The sequence below is a fragment of the Aulostomus chinensis genome, chromosome 20 (genome assembly GCF_037954235.1).
Source record: "Aulostomus chinensis isolate RoL2024-O1b breed Wild chromosome 20, RoL_Achi_v1.0, whole genome shotgun sequence".
Lineage (NCBI taxonomy): Eukaryota > Metazoa > Chordata > Actinopteri > Syngnathiformes > Aulostomidae > Aulostomus > Aulostomus chinensis.
In genome coordinates, this window is record NC_141339.1 from 15230146 (window position 1) to 15247289 (window position 17144).

The following is a 17144-nucleotide window of genomic DNA, read 5'->3' on the forward strand; positions in this document are numbered from 1 at the left end:
TGCAGAAATGCATCATAAAGTGTTTCAGTTGATGGAGTGGCAAGGTAATTGATGCCATGTTTCTATAGTCGGTTCTGCATTTTGAATTTTTGTGTGTGCATGCGTTGTGCTATTGCAGAGCCTGTTCAATTACTTTCTGTTCAGAAATGAATGATTTCTGTTTAACAGCTGATACTGACCCAGTCAATAAAATCTTATCGTGTATCCAGGAAAAACGATTTCCTTGAAAAAGTTCTGTACATTTCATTACCAGCTTTGTGTTTCGTTTACTAAAACTAAACTTTCAAAACTACTTCTACTGCCACTGCGACGAAAGTGAGACTAATTGTCCCATTTACTTACTTTTTCATCTTTTTTTTCCACAAGTTTTTGTGAGGGATTGAGCCCAAATGAAAAAAAAAAGAATTTAATCTGAGAATTACTCTATGATGTCATCGACCCTCAGTAATACTCTTTTCCAACTCTGAAGTTTACTGTAGATGAGATGAACATTCGATTGTAAAACCAACACATACGGGGATTCCTTCCTTTGTAGAGATACGTGCAACAACTTGACGAAGGACATGCTGTTTTTTTTGTTTTCTCCGATTTCGTGTGTTTTGATATGATCAAGCAAATGAAGGACATTCACCTCATGCTGATTCCAGTGTGTTTCACTCCAAAATGATACTTTCAAGTACTGTTTTCTCAGTATATTTGGATATCAAGATTTCATGCTCTCACAACAGTTAAGCCAGCCATAAAAACCCTGCTATAAAGCTGCTTCAGTTAGTATGCTCATAGAAAACAAAAGGCTGGCTGCTTCTACTCATGACTTCCACTCCCATGTTCCCTGTGGAATGTAATATTTGCATGTTCAAGATCAGATTTGGTATCTAACATTACGATGACAGATTGAGTAAAGAGACAGAAAAAACATGTTCCCCATGAATGTTTCAAGGAATAAATGACACATCAGCTTGAGAGGTTCTATAGTTGGCTGCGTGGAGGAAAGACAATTAACTACTTCTTTGCTCGTTTCTTTTCCCATGTCTGAACACCCCTGCAATGGAGGGAGACGAGTGAAGTCAAGGTCCAGGGTTGAAGAGGTTTTTTTTTTTTTCTGCATGTCAATTTCACCTTTTCTTTTCTGTCGAACTGTTGAGCTTCATTCATTCGGTGCTCTTTTCTTCTTTTTTTTTTTTACACACATCAGGATCGTTTCTGTCCCTCAGTTTAATCGTACAGAGTGGAAGTAAAGCCTGGTGACTCTTAGTAATTCCCTGCTCTTTACATCTATTGTGTACCTCTTGCAACTTCTAATGCTTTACAACATGAGCAAAGGAGTTACTGACACCCTTCAGGCTTTGCTTCCTGTCTGTAAGTCCAAAGTAAGGGTTAAATATTGCATATTTTATGTAAGAACAAGGTGGATGTTATTCCTCGGGATCACCTTGAGGCGATTCATTCAAATCTGGCATAACTTGACTGGAAGGACGAACTGAAAGGTTTTAGCAGTCAAAGGTCAAGGTCACATTGACCTCATGTCTGCTCCACTCTCATACAATGTCCAATGTAAACATCCACCACAGATAATAATTTATTTCACGGTAGCTGCAGGATATAGAGATAGATACCATGTTTTGACATGTCCAGCTGAGACAAAAAAAAACACCTGTGAAAGACATAGAATCATATATTGATACTGAAAACAATTTTAAGAAAAACTTCAACACATTTTAGTACAGTTTATTTACAGGAAGACACCCGGACAGAGGCATGCAGCTGCGTACTTTCTTCAACAAAGATTACACAAATACTATTTGGTACTTCCTTGAACTGAAGCACGGGCTTAAATGTTTTCCATACAATTAAAAAAATTGTCAAAAGAGACAAACACAGTTGGCTAATCACTGTTTTACTGAGTACATGTTGCGGCGCAGTACCTCTGGTGAACCAGCCCAACCAGTCACCTTGCAGACTTCGTATTCTTCTCACCCCCTGCTCAGACTGCCTATCTTCTCCTCCTTATTGACTCTGATAAAGAACAGACCCCAGTGGCACTTGCGTGGCAGTGAAACCAGGCAAAATACACCTGGGAGTGAGGGTTACTTAGTGACAGGAAGCAGACAGTGCAGCTGTTTGTGCAGTCATGTCACTTGTTGCATGATAATTTCTTCCATGTGTTTTTCCAGAACTGTTGAATGTTTGATCTATTCACGCTCTATTACTGGTGGTTCCTTTTATCAGATTCATTACATGTGGTCAAGCCATGGACACGTCATCATATTTTTTCAATCTGAGTATCACAGTTCTCACAAATCTCAGGGAATTTTGCATGTTATCGTTATTTGGTGTTATGTTTGAAATCCAGAGCAGCTGGGTGTTGTGGATTATCCCCTGATGAACACCAGAATGATAAAAACTAAAACTGCACAGCACCAGGTCTCGGATATCATTATTATTCTGGTTTGAATAACTAAAATGACATTATTTACAGGCAGCATGCTGGTGCACTGGTTAGCACTGTTGTCTCACAGCAAGAAGGTTCCGGGTTCAAGCCCCGACTCAGCACGGGATCTTTCTGTGTGGAGTCTCCATGTTCTCCCTGTTCCTGTGTGGGTTCTCTCTGGTACTCCAGCTTCCTCCCACAGTCCAAAGACATCAAGAGGGGACGAGGCTGATTGATACTCTAAATTGACTGTAGGTGTGACTGTGAGTGTGAATGGTTGTCTGTCTCTATGTGTTGGCCCTGTGATGGACTGGCCAGCCCCCCCCCCCCCCCCGTGACCCTTAACCATACTACGAGAACGTTAGCACCATATTATTTCTGATATCCATATTGTTCCCTAAAAATAAGACAATACTAAGCATCCAACACAAAGAACCAGTCCCATATGTTTTCCATATGTTTTCCATTTTCTAAAGATGCCACAGGCTGTGTCAGATTTGCTTGCTGATGTACCAACTGTAGCACGAGCCATTCATTACTCGTATTTGTAGTCTTTGTTCTGAGATGACAGGATGTAAGACATACAGGTAAGAGTCAGGATTCTGCCCAAATCTGTGACATCACTCGCGTAACAACGACTGAGGCCTGTGATGACAGTCAAGATGACAGACAGAGTTGACTGGTTAGCAGAGATCACTCCTCTTTGGACTTGAGTGGAAAATCAGGATCACTGTGCGCCGTATCAATATATCAGTGCTCAGAGGAGATGGGGTTTAGACAAGAAGGGGGTTGGGGTTTAGACAAGAAGAGGGCTGGGGCTTAAACAAGAAGAGGTTTGGGGTTCAAACCAGAAGTGGGTGTGGTTTAACCTGTGAATTAAGGTTGATCAGTAGTTGTTATGTTTACCATTTAATCCATCCATCCATCCATTTTCTACTGCTTATCCTGTTAAGGGTCACGGGGGGGGGGCATGGATGGATGGACATTATTTACAATCGGGGAAGACAACTGAAGGTACAGCTCACTCCTATACCAGCTGTGGCATTCGTGTCGGTCTGTCGTGTTGATGGGTGCAGGTTGAACTTCCAGTATCTTCTTTATAGATCAAAGAACTGATGCTGAATGAGAAGTCAACCCTTTCAGCAAGACTTATGGCCTTAAGTCAGAGGGTGTCGGTGTCACAGTTAGATTTATACTTCAAAGAATGTTTAGGTGTTCATCCCTTTAGACTTTGTCCCTTCTCCTTGCACATCTGAAGCAGCCGAGGTTGTTACACAGGGCCCCCTCTGCTTCTAGGTGTTGATTTACATAGTAGAGGAGAATGAGAGAGCAGCTACATGAGGACAGTTGCTAAAACGCTTATAATCCACACTTACATGTTTATAACCATAACCCTAACCCATTAACACTGATTATTCAAGGACAGTATAGTTGTCTACCTTGCACAACTAAAAGGACAAACCCAAGAATTCACATATTGTCAGTGAAATATACTTTGATGAATACAAATGAAAGTACTTGATGTGCTGATTAAACCCCTGACTGTGTTACGACAGACTCATTGTTTTACTGATTTGTTTTACATTGCTAATGGAAAGAGTTCCATTTCATGATGGAATATAAGGCAAAAATATGATCAGCATACAAAGAAATGAGTGTCGTTAAATCCTGTCAACATACAGGCGTGCAAATACAGGAATTAACAGTAAAGTAGTACCAACTGAATGAATACTTGACAAAAAAGTACAAAATAAAACATTACGCGGGTCAACTACCTATCAACTTGAGACCACAGCCTTCCATTTTAATATAAATATATATATGAATTATGTAATATTCAAACCTCAATAGTCAAATCTTTGGGAAAAAAAGACATTCTTTTGATTTGAAAGTGAGATTTTAGTCGTAAAAATAATCATTGTATTAATAATCATGCGTTACATCAGGCCGTCTACGTCCGACGTAACCTGATACAAGAGGAAGCAAAAACGAATTTCATCATGTCTTCGCATCAGGCGTGAGTTGGACGCCACACCTTCCTTCGTCATTCAGGACCTTTCACAGCAATATGGCGGCCCCAAGCACTAAGTCGGTTTTGTTTGTCTGCTTGGGTAAGAACCTCAATTTTGGTTATTATTCGCAAATTACTACACATGCAGTGACACGTACTGTTAGTATAGAAATGTTTTGTTCCGTAGTAATTTATTCTGGCATTGTTTTGCATTTCAGAAGGGATGCCAAGGTGGTTTAGGTTAATGATGTCACTCGAATGAATTAATACGGTGCTGTCAGAGGAAGTTAAAAATAGTTATAGCAACCTTATATCACTGTCCGTTTAACGTGATGTATTTGATTATGCATGGTACTTCTTTTTGGAGGAACACTCAAAATTGGTTTATAGAAGCAAGCGGGAACATGAACACGGAAATGAAACCGTTTATTTCCTCGTAGTTCAAAGTCCGCAAAGTGACCGTAATTAAAGTTAATTTATAAATGTCGCTTTGGGAAAAGATGTAAGACAAGGTGCTGCTGATATACACGTTTCGTTTGTTTTGGGCATTACTTTTTCTTATGAATTGTCACTTGGTTTCACTTTTGAAAAGGAGTGTTTCCCGCTATTTGATCGTCGTCATACCGGCATGTATTACCGGTCTTGTTGCTCGGTAATTTTGCATCATCACATGTAACGACACATGACAAGTTTACTACCGTTGTGTACCGAACGTTAGATTTTAAATAAAAAAGGTTAAAAAAAACCCCAAACAAACAAAAAACTCGTTTGTGTGTGTAGTCTGATGTGGTGACTCTTCTTTTTGTTTGTTGGAAAAACAGCATGTTAAAATGTAACTTACCGTTTTAACAGGGAACATTTGCAGATCCCCCATTGCTGAAGCTGTCTTCAAGAAGATGGCTACAGATGCGGGTGTGGTGGATAAGGTAAATGCTGTCATAGTTTAAAGAAAGATTTTCCACTCATTGAATTTTTTTTTTTTAAATTTCTAAACAAGAAACATTTTACTAAAATTTAATTGAAAATTTTACATGGGTCACATGCTATCGAGTCAAATCCACTGTTGAATGGGGTAGTTTCATAGCAGTTCTGCTAAATGTTAGTTACAATCGACTATTGCATCAGAGCACAGCATGGACCAGTGCAGACTCTGTTCATTATTGATTATGTACTGTGTCTGCTATGGTGTTCTTTTAGTGGTTTCATAGTGGGTAGTCTGGTAAAGGTTTCATGATTGGGGCTGTCCTGTTTTTTCTTTGTAATCGATGACAGATGAATATTTGCAGATGCGTTAAAAATGTTTGAAATGTTTGTAATGTTTTCCAGTGGTTGTATTAAGATGGCTTTTGATGACAGATAAAAAAACAACAACAACTCCCCATTGTTTTGTGATAATTGAGAGTGAATTTTCAAAATGTTTATTTTTCACTCATCTTAATGTCAGTTATAAAATATTTACTACAAAGCAATGAGAAGTGATTTGATGTCTGACAAGAAATAAACCCCAAAGTATCTAGAGAATCTTTAAAACAGACAAATAAAATAACCTAAATGCTGCAAAATTGTTTAATGTGTAACATCAGAATGTGTAAAAATTCGGTTGACCACGCCTGATTGAGTGCAGGAAGTGTTTCATTCGAAATGTTTTCCAACTTAAGAGCATTTCCTCTAACTGTAACCACAAGACTATGTGATTACTAATGCTGCGTCACCTCCCACATCTCTTTGTGGAAGAGGCTGAATCATATCTGCTGTGTTGTTTGTCATGCTTTGCCCAGTGGAGGATAGACAGTGCTGCCACCTCCACCTATGAGATAGGAAACCCTCCCGACCATCGCGGTCAAGCCTGCATGACGAAACATCACGTGCCCATGAGGCATGTGGCCAGGCAGGTACGACTCCCCTCCTTACATCTGTCTTCGAAGTAGCTAGCGCCCCCTTTTTTTTTCTGTTGTTGCAGTGGGTCATAGACAGTGGTGCCACATCTGACTGGAATGTAGGGAGTGCGCCAGATGGCCGCGGGCTGGCCTGCCTACAGAAGCATGGCATTGAAACGAGCCACAGGGCCCGACAGGTACAAGCAGATGTCCTGTAGCTCATCTCACCACATCGCTGTTTGTTTGCGAGAGTGTAACATAAGTAGCAAGACCCCAACAAACCATCACCAACCACTTATGTGAGCATACTTATACTGTCATACTGAAGCACCAAAACCTTCTTGTTTCTTTCTTTCTTCACTGTCATATGTCAAAACTGTATTTGGCATTGTATTTGTTGGGGAATTTCCGTAGGGCTGTTGCAAAATCAAACCAATCTTTCCAGAGCACAAAGAAAGAGAAGAAGGAAGAATGTAAAGAGACAATCTCAAACTCAAGGAAATCAAGCTACCGTGAGTGCAGACGGACAGTTTTGAGCAGAAGCAGAAGAAAATCTGCACTCAAGTGGAGATGATGGGGGATGGGGGGGGGGGGGGGGGGGGGTTAACATGACAGCATCTGAACATTTAATCAAGAAGTCATGCTCTCAATTCCTTAGAGGCACACAAACATGGGACTGAATGTAATGTAGACACTGAATGTTGTGTGACAGCTCCATAATCTATACGAACAATAGAAACATGGGAATTTAGTTTGTGGCGGATCCTGCGGCCTCATACTAACTCTTAGAAATTTGCGTTCTTAAAATCCGATCCGTCAGCCTCTCTTTGACTTTAGGAAACATGTAAGGTTGCACCTTTCGGTCCTCGGAAGGGAAATCCCGCTGCTGTGTGATTCAAAAATGTGACTTTTTCCTGATGCAACTGAAACAGCAAGGTCGTTTGAAAGGCACATCAAGGAAAAAAAGCAAGAGTGACAAAGGTGATTGTTGTCTAGCGGGAGGCCAGTGTGTAATAACAGTGATTAAAGCAAAATATATAAAAAGAAAAAAGGGAGGAAAAAACAGGTGTTGTCATGGAAACATTCAAAATCCTACCCACACAGCGGGTTAGTGCTTGTGTTTGAGGATGAATGCATCACAGTTCATATTCTTTCACGAGAATTCTTATTCAACCAGTACCATATTTCTATTGCGCATCACGCATTCATTCACAAAAATATGAAGGGTTACTTCAGGACCTTGTGTTGACTTTATCAGTGAGTATATTTGTTTTATTTATTTTTCTTGTGGAGTGTAATGGGGGAAAACTACTTCCTGATGTTTTTTTAGTAAAAAGTGTAACAACATTTGGATGCATAGCTTTTTTCCTTGTAGATGCCCCCCACAGCGTCCTAGCCCTCCGCCGTCATAGGGAACAGCTCTGTGGTATACGTGTTAGAAATTTTATTATTTTAATCAAGCAATTCTGTCACCTATCGACATTCGTGGAAACTCCTCAAACAAGTCTAAAATTAGTCCAAGATGTTTGTCCATGTAGGGCCTGCAGACCTTCTGCTGTGCTGGCTCAGTTCTGCTCTTAACTCTCCTGTGGCCTTAAAACACTTCTTCCCTCCCGAGAGGGGAAACAACTTGGGGTTTCACCCTGAGCTTAAGATCTCCTGTTTTGTTGGTTTGTCTCTCTGCTCTGTTCGGTCAGACCCTGGTCTAATCTCCTCAAAGCAAGGAGCTCAATCCTTGGCTTAAACCCAGCCCACACAATGAGCTTTGACATGCTCTCGCTCTTTTCCTCTTTTCCTTTATTACCCCTTTTCAACTATCACTTGCTTCTGCTCGCAGCCTCTTGTTTTTTCCTCAGCTTCTCCCAATTATTATTATTTTTTACTAACTCCATGGCCTTCGCTGAACCTCTGCTTCCCACGTCCCAGCAGACGGGCTAAGCGGAGACCGCCGTACTCCACACAAACAAACATTCTCCAGAACGATCCATTACAAATTATGTGGAGTGTTTCATGCTTTTTTTTATCGGAAATCATCAGCTAGAAATTAGTTCTGAGGGAGTTGGTTTTTGACTCCATGCTCATCAATATGTTATCGTTGAATCAACATTTCAGGAATGAGCATCACTTAAAGCCAAAATACCTTCATCCCTCTTCCCTAAACACCAATTTTACTTGGCATTGTTTTGGTTCTGATGAAGAACAGAGCCGTACACCTTTCCCACCACCACTGTTGCTGAAAGAGCTGAAAACTGACAAATATGAGATGTTTTCTGAGTTCACTATAATGTGAGTGAACTCTGTTCGGTGAAATACACAGAAAAATTAATCCAAATATGTCAAAGAGCTATGATTCAGAGTAGATCCTCTAAGTTTAGGTGGTGCGGATCACCTTTTAAAATGAGTAATTTGATGAAAAAATGGAAAACAACTTACACTATTTGGTAAACCATAGTTCCTTTTTTTTAAAGGAGGTATGGTTAACTCACCTACACTCTGTGACGCATCCTCCCGCTAAAATTTCTTTTAATCGTTTTGAAGCTGGACTAAGAAATCAAAAATCAGGACTCACTTTTGTCAAGATTTTCAGAAAGCTCCTTCCTAAGTTAAGCGTCTTACAGGGAATGTTTAGCTGAGAGGGATTCAGGAAGATTTTCTGAGCAAGGAAGGGACAAAACCTCGTTTTCTGCCATTTACAAGACGTGATTGGTTGATCAAAAGAAGTTGATTCCCTAATTAACCGTGCTGCTAATTTATTTTTATTTTAACGGGGCAGAAATGACCCAAAGACATTTTTATTTTGTGACGATGCAGTGATGTGGATGTGCGTCCCATCAAACACACCCGTGACAGTGTGTCAGTTAAGGCTGTTTTGGGAGCCTTCAGGGTGGGGGCTCCCAGTGGAGACGATGTGATTTATGTCACAAGATGAGGCTTTGATAAATAGAACCGTGTTTGATGCAATACTGCAGTCAATACATCTCATTGCTGTTTCTTTTCTTTCTTTTTTTCAGTTGCCAAAACCTTAATTATCGTTTACGGCCTTTCTTTTGGGTGGGAGATGAGATCGCACGGCTCACTGCCATCCATTGTTGGAGAATATTATTCCTGCCTTGTCCTCTCCTCCCTACGAAACTCTGGAGCCCCTCAGCTCCGTGGAACCCGGTCACTGTCTACGTGCGCGTTTCTAGATCTTGAGTGTTCATGTCCTACACACAGTCGAGGCTCTGGTGAACTTGAGTGGTCTCAAGTGGGCCGGACAACACTTTGCAATATTTGTAATGTTAAGTGTGAATTTGGCAACGGCACCCTGAACAAACACCTGCTGGGAAGAGCGTATCCTGTTTGACTAGGAACGCCTGTAAGTCTCCACTTTGTATTTGACAACTAAAATTCAAATTTTTTTTAAGGAGAAAATAAAGTATGGTGGTGCAGTGGTCAGCACTGTCGCCTCACAGCAAGAAGGTTCTAGGTTTGAGTGCCGGCTCGACCATGGGATCTTTCTGTGTGGAGTCTGCATGTTCTCCCTGTGCCTGTCCAGGGTGAACCCCGCCTCTCGCCCCCCCCCCCCCCCCCCCCCGCAATCCTTAACAGGACAAGCGGAAGAAAATGGATGGATGGATGGATGGATGGATAAAGTACCATAATAAATTCCTGTTGGGTTCCAGGCGGTGACGTTGACATTGGTTGAAATGTGAATAGCACCCAACCCCAGAAAGAAGACTAGATTACACCAGATACTCCGTATATAATTATTTGGATTATGGACAGAAAACTTGATCAGGACACCCTTAATGTAAATAATTTGTAAAGTCTATCATTATGTATCTGTGAGACCCAAGACCATTAGAATTCAGAGCCTCAAAGTCGGCGCCAGTGAAGCACACACCAAGTTTGACGTCGTTCGGATGAGCCGTTGACGAGACAATCCAGTTGCATACATACAGAGTTTTCTTGCGTTTTTACTGAAATCGGACAGATGAGCAGGAGGCTTCTTCTTGTTTTGTTTTTTTCTTTTCAAAAATCTGGCATGACGTCTGTTTTAAATGTGAGAATGAAAGGTTGTTGAGCGGTGGGATCCACCTCAGATGAACACACCCTGCATGAGAGGAACGTTTGAACACCCTCACCGTCAGCGATCAGGCATCGTAGATTATAACCAGACATTCTTGGAAAACACGCTCGGTACTTATTTATTAGGTTAAAAAGTAATTCAGGCTAAGACACCAGCCTGAAGAGCAGCAGTGATAAAGAAGAGTTATTTTTTGCGTGTTTTTTTTTTTGTGTTTTTTTTTTGTGGTGCTGTTTAACTGATGAAAAGGTGTTTCTGGTGTACTCCGTTGACATCAGCGAGTGAGTACTCTTTACCGCTGTGCCATACTATGCTACATATTTGAGACGCCTATCAGTTTAACACCATAAATCAACAGCACCATGAACCCCGGCCTCCAGAATGGCCATAAAGTTGCATCAACACATCTTTAAAACAGTCTAAATAAAACATGAACACTGTAACTTTTATGACGGAAGGATCGATTACAGCGCCGGTATTAAACCCCAATACATTTTACCTGTGTATAAGTAATAAACCAGAGGCGAGTGTAAACAGAGATATAGGCCATAAACATCTCTTACTGTAAGTCTTCTGCCAAATGTGTGAAGCTGTCTCCATGATCGAATGTACGTGAACATCTGGATCAGTGCAGGAGTTTTATACATGCTTTCCTGTCTTTCTTCTCTCCCGCTGCTGCCTCCTCCCCGGCATTCCTAGAAGTAAACTTTGAAAAATCTCTCAAAACTCTTCTGTTTTTTATTGCCCCGTTCCATGAAATCATCACCCAGCACGGTCAACACTTTGCTCAGCACCATGCTCCACTTGCCCCCAGATGTTCTGCTTAGACTACACGGTTTCCTTCAAGTGCCGGAGATCACGTACTGACTGTAATCCCTTAGATTCCCGTGCAGAGTGAATTGTAAGTGAGTGTTTGACGGAAACGCAACAGCAGAGCAATTACCGTTTTTGCTTTTGCATGAGAAGCAGATCGTGTATCATTCCTCCATTCGGACGTCTAAAAACAACAACTCTACCTGGGTTTTGTTCTGTTCTGGGCTCATTGTCTGCAACACTGTTTGGACTCCTTTCTGAAATTCTACTCAAGGTAATAGTGCAACTCATTTGGGCACCGGTCAATGGCAACGTATTCTCTTACCTCCCCCTCTGTAGTACAGCTTTTTTTTTTTCCTGCCGCAAAGCATATTTTTCTCATTAATCACGTGCCATTTTGCTGCACAGTGGAGACAAAATTTATGGATATTTCTTGCCAGCCGCTGAGCTCATACGTGACTTTATAGCATTACAACACACTCATTAAGTTATATTTAGTGGGATTGTTTTGACTGCGGGAAACAATACCCAGTTTACTGCTTGAATGAACTCAAAATTACTTACTGAGTGTTGAAGACTGTCAACAATAGCTGTAACCGCAAACTGATTTCATGCTGTGCACAGCACAAGTCATTTCCACACATCAGAAGTCGCTGGCAGCTGCGGATCTGCTCGCTGTGGCTGCACCTTCTTCTTCCATAATTGCTTTGCGTGTTTTTAAATGCCTGCTGTTGATGGGTTGTGTGCAGTCACAAAATAGCCATAACTGATCTGATTTTGATCTTTGAGGTCTTACTTTGATCTCAGGGTATTGTCTTTGGTCTCTCTGTGATCTTTGACACCCAGATGTCGCAGAGCGTCAAAGGTACCCTGGCAATGTCCTGACTGTCCTCTCAGTCTGTTACAGCTGACGTCAGACCCCAGATTTCAACTTGCCACTGTGTTTCCTCGAGACACCAGCAATGCGCACCTGTCACGTACTGATAGTTTTTGTGGCATTTATAGAAAAATATGAAAATGACGATCACAAATGACCAGTTGCTGCAAACCCTTCCTGGGATACCTTCAGAATAAAAGCCTAACCGTATTTCCTCAGTAATACATTTAATGTATTAAATCACACAGTTGTGTTTTCTTTTTTATATATAGGAAAAATTAACCCTAAAAACTACTGATTGGTTCTAGGACCAGAATGAAAGACCGCAAGTATCCAAACACACTACTTGTTTTGACCCGTTTCTCCTTCACTTTCAGGTGACCAAGGAGGATTTCATGAACTTCGAGTTTATTCTCTGCATGGATAATAGCAACCTGAGGTATGTCAGCCCACAGTAGTAATGGGAATGTGGATCAGCCGCTGAAGGCACTGATGGCTTGTGTTAAGGTCCTGTCCTACTTATTAATCATTGCCTGGGATCAAAAGAAGGTCAAACCAGGTTGTGCAGCCAACACTCTCGCTCCCTCTCTCCCAATTTCTCTCTCTCTCTCTCTCTTTCTCTCTCTCTGGCGAGTCATCGGCGCTACTCTTTCACAAGCGCATGAAATTCACAGTAACGTTGAGTTATAACTAACGTGGAGGTGAATGTCTCCCTTTAATGAGCAATATCCTCTCTTAAGCTCCTTCCAAAGGTCAGGGGGAGGGATATTTTTTGCTACTTTGAACGTTTAAGGATCATTTTTGAGATCACATGCCCATGGCAGATCTGATCTGTAAGCAGCTTACTGAGTTCTTTGGATGCCTCGTCTTGGCTCTCTGGGCTGCCCCCCTTCCGCTGCCCCGCCCCGCCTGCCTCACCCACATGTTTTATTTTCTGTGTGAAGCTGACCAGACTGAGAAAATGAGGCATTGTCCTGCACAGAAGGGAATTGTATTTATTTCCTTTTTAAAAACAACTTTTAATAATCATGTAGTATCATTTCAGTTTGAGCCGGTATTTTGAACCATTTATCTGCCAGAATCAAGCGTATGATGTTGTTTTACCACGCCGCTCTCAGAAAAGGTTAATCATGTGTAAGTGGATGTCCATATGAGGTGTTGTTAATTCAGCCTGTTATTAGCTCTGTTTGCAGCATGATAGCAACACGACGTATAGGATAAGATGGAGGGTGCTCCTCAGCACCTTAGAAATAAACCTGTACTCAAGTCAGACGTTGTCTCTTTATCTCTCTCTCTCTCTCGACCTCTCACAGCGACTTGCAAAAGAAAGCAAACTCTGTGAAAAACCACACAGCAAAGATTGAGCTCCTAGGCTCATATGACCCTGAGAATGAGCTGATCATCAAGGACCCCTATTATGTAAGTACACAGGTGCTTTTTATTTTTTTTGTTTGGTCTTATCAGTGTAAAGGTGGATTGATCGCAGCCTGGACAGTAGCGGAGCTGCAAAACGGTAAAAGTGACCCAGAAACGGATGACAAATTAAAGGAAAAGCATTTTTCGTGGGCCGTCCAACACTGACATGAAGACACTTCATGTGGTTTGAATTTAATCCGTCACGTCCCTTTCATACATAGACAGTTCATGCTGTCCTGGTCATGTGACATCAGGTTCAGTGTCGTCAGCATGAGGCGTGTTACGTAGTCAACTTACATCACGTCAACTCACCAAACAATGTAACACTTGGAGAGCGATCATCAAACTGACCGTGCCACTGAAAAATAAAAAGAAGTCCATCTCCATTTGTCTTGTTTTCATCCCCCGGCAGTTTAAAGTTCTTCCAAATAATTCTTCCCTAAGCTGCTCTTCAAACAAAATAAAATACAATTTTTGATTAGTTGTCAACATTATGAAGGTGCTCAGAATACTAAGTTGACGTGCTTCAGGTTATCATTTCCTGGGTGCTTCTTGATGTGGAATTACATTGTAGTTCTACTGCTGCTGCGTTTGTGTCACTGAAGCTCAAGATCCCAGGATAAAACATGGAATTTTCAGCGATGCCGTCGACTTTTCAGTCTTTTTTTTTGTTGTTTTTTTTTTTGGCGTCTCCCTGTTGCTTTCTGAGCCCAAAGCGGAGCTGGACAAAACTTAAATAAAGTAAAAAAAAAAAAGCTCCCAGCAGTCAACATGAGTTTTGAAAGAATCATGTCGGAGAGTTTTTCAACAGAGCCAACAGGAGCCTGGCGCGCACTACCAATCTGTCGGAATAAATAAAGAGGATTTGGATGAATATATCGAGCCGTTCGTTCTTGCTAAGGCACACATCACAATAGCTTTTTGTCTTTTGGGTTGTTTTTTTTTTTTTCTAAAAACGATAGTAGGAGCCTCGACGTATCTGCGGCACTTTTTACATGGCTGCTGTACTTTGCTCAGAGCTGAAATTACAGGGAAGCTATATTGATCATTTAAAATTCATCAAAAAAATAATAAAATTTAAAATTAATAAAAAAATAAATTAAAAAAAACAACCTGTATTTTGTTGTCCGATAGGTCGCTGTAAATCCTTGGAAATGCTTGAAAGTAATGTTGTGTTTTTTTTCTGGTTTGAAGAACGTCTGTTGCTGCATCGCTGATCATAAATCGCTCTGTTGTGACGCTGCTCTATTTATGAGAACTTATTGGAATTATCAGTAAAAACGTGCTCCATCTCCACCATATGATGAAATAATGAGTGGTAGGTGACGTAATGTCCTTTATGGTAGCTGTGAGGTCCTGGAAAAGCTTGACAATACACCTCGGGAGTGCTTGAAAAGTGCTTGAATTCAACTTGCACAAAGCCCCTGATTTAAAAAACTAAAAACAAAAAACCCTTCTGAGTATTTTGGGTTTTACAAACTCTTTGTGCACAATTTCAGCTCTGGGAAACCGTTGGAGACATTTTTCAGAGTCTGTCGGCTTAATAGATTCATTGAAGGAATATATTCATGATTAATCCGTCACGGACACGATTGTTTTATTTACACGGGCTAATAAAATTGCTGATAGGAACATTTGTTTGTTTGAACGCCTCTCAAGATGATTACTGGCTTGCAACTGCTATTATTTTCAATAATTTCAACTCATTATCTCATTTCCCTTTTGGGGCAAATTAAATTCCCGTTATATTGATCACCGAATTAATATTTTTGGCAACGTAATAAATATTGGGGGGCGGAACAGGCTCCACTCTCAAGAGCAGAATTATGACAAAATTTTTTGGCGACGTTTGCATCAGCGTACAATTGAAGCCAGTTGGCATGTGGAATCTGTTTTCTTCAGGGCAACTCAATAATTATTCAAAAATATTTGAACGGTCGAATAGTAAATACATTTCATTTATTATTTTATTTCAAAACCACATCAAAAAAAATTGGCCCTTGATATATCTAAAGCTGTATCAGCAGTTTATTTAAATTCTCTGTTAGTGGTTTGAAGGGGGGGGAAAAAAAACAAAACAGATGTTTTTAATAATTTCAAGTTGTTGTTTTTTTGGATTTCTCTGTCACCAGTTGAAACATATTTTAACTTCTCTTTCTTTTCTCTTTTTTTTTTTTTAAATTTAAATTTCAGGGAAGTGACGAAGACTTTGAAAAGGTGTATCAACAGTGTCTACGCTGCTGCAACGCTTTTCTGGATAAGAATTCCACCTGATCTCGACCTACTTGACGAACACGAGTAGTCCATCCAAAATATTCGTCAGCCGTCTAACACAGAGTATCGTAAGCGTTCTAAAATGTCTGGTCAATGTCACTGAACCTACCAGAGCACGGTCAGTGTTGTAAATGTTATTCAAAACACATTGTGTGCATTTCAAACACGCCTGCGTGGAAATAAATCAAAAATACTCTTGAAAGCTTGTTCTGTGGTTGTTTTACAGACTCATGGTTATTATTATAATAAAAATGTGACAAGATATTTCAAAGATTTCAAGGTTACAAAGGTCAAATGTCGGGATCAAAGCCATTTCTAGGCTAGATGTTAATCTTCCTGGGTATTTTGAACATCTTTTGGACATTTACTTTGGTAGTCAGCAGCTCATGTTAAACTTATTAGCATACAGGAATGTAAAATTCTACCTAATATCAGATTTATTCTTTGAAATATTCAAAACGGTCTCTAATTTCCTCCTCTGTACTAACCGCTCTTCGCCACACGATGGTGGTTCCTCCTCCCATTCGGGTGAACTCGACTTTGGCCGTGTAAATTAAAATTCATAGTAATTTTTTGGTCCGTTTGCGGTGGCGCGGTGAGCACATGATCTTTCTGTGTGAGTCTCCATGTTCTCCCTGTGTTTGCGTGGGTTCTCTCTGGTACTCCAGCTTCCTCCCACAGTCCAAAGACATCAAGAGAGGACGAGGCTGATTGATACTCTAAATTGACCGTAGGTGTGACTGTGAGTGTGAATGGTTGTCTGTCTCTATGTGTTGGTCCTGTGATGGACTGGTGACCTGTCCAGGGTGAAACCCGCCTCTCACCTGAAGGCTGCTGGGATAGGCTCCACCCCCCCCCCCCGGGACCCTTAACAGGAAAAGCGGTAGACGATGGATGGATGGATGGATGGATGGATAGATGGAAGGTCCGTTTTCTCACATACTTTAGTTGTGGTCAAAAGCCTGTGAGTGATTACAGTCGGGTGTAGCCAAAGGTCAGATGAAGCAAATGGTAACTGAAGGGTTTCCAGTTATTTCAAACGAGGGCGGCGTCTGTTTGTCAAGCTTCGTGTGAGGAGTTTTTGACTCGATCAATTTATAAAAATTTGGAATTGTGATATGTTTTCTTTTATTAATCTCCTTACTAAAATGGCAGTTCTTTTCACATTTTGGTCCAGTCTAAACTAATCAGCCATAACTGGAATATATCTCAATGCCAGGTAACGACACAGAACAAGCATGTGGACTGGTCGCCCTCGGCAACAGTGTTGCATCCTTTGTCAAACGTGCAGCTAAACGCTTTCTGCATTCACATCGGCATGTAAACAATAGTGACATTTCAGCAGAATTCCTGCCTTGTTTTCCTCGTGGTTTTGA

The 17144-nt window shown here is 40.9% G+C and overlaps 1 protein-coding gene across 2 annotated transcripts; it reads left to right on the forward strand.

The window, feature by feature from the left end:
* Positions 1 to 4393: 4393 nt before the first annotated feature.
* On the forward strand, positions 4394 to 15983 carry acp1 (acid phosphatase 1). 2 transcript variants are annotated; one of them, XM_086189757.1, is made up of 6 exons: positions 4394 to 4542; positions 5295 to 5368; positions 6403 to 6516; positions 12456 to 12517; positions 13392 to 13497; positions 15688 to 15983. In XM_086189757.1, exons 1-6 carry the CDS (start codon positions 4500 to 4502, stop codon positions 15766 to 15768), a joined length of 480 nt encoding a protein of 159 aa, XP_086045883.1. In that variant the 5' UTR covers positions 4394 to 4499; the 3' UTR covers positions 15769 to 15983. The 2 variants fall into 2 exon arrangements, with proteins under 2 accessions (XP_086045883.1, XP_086045882.1); XM_086189756.1 differs by lacking the exon at positions 6403 to 6516 and adding an exon at positions 6221 to 6334 and having other exon boundaries at positions 4405 to 4542; positions 15688 to 15979.
* The last annotated feature ends 1161 nt before the right edge of the window (positions 15984 to 17144 follow it).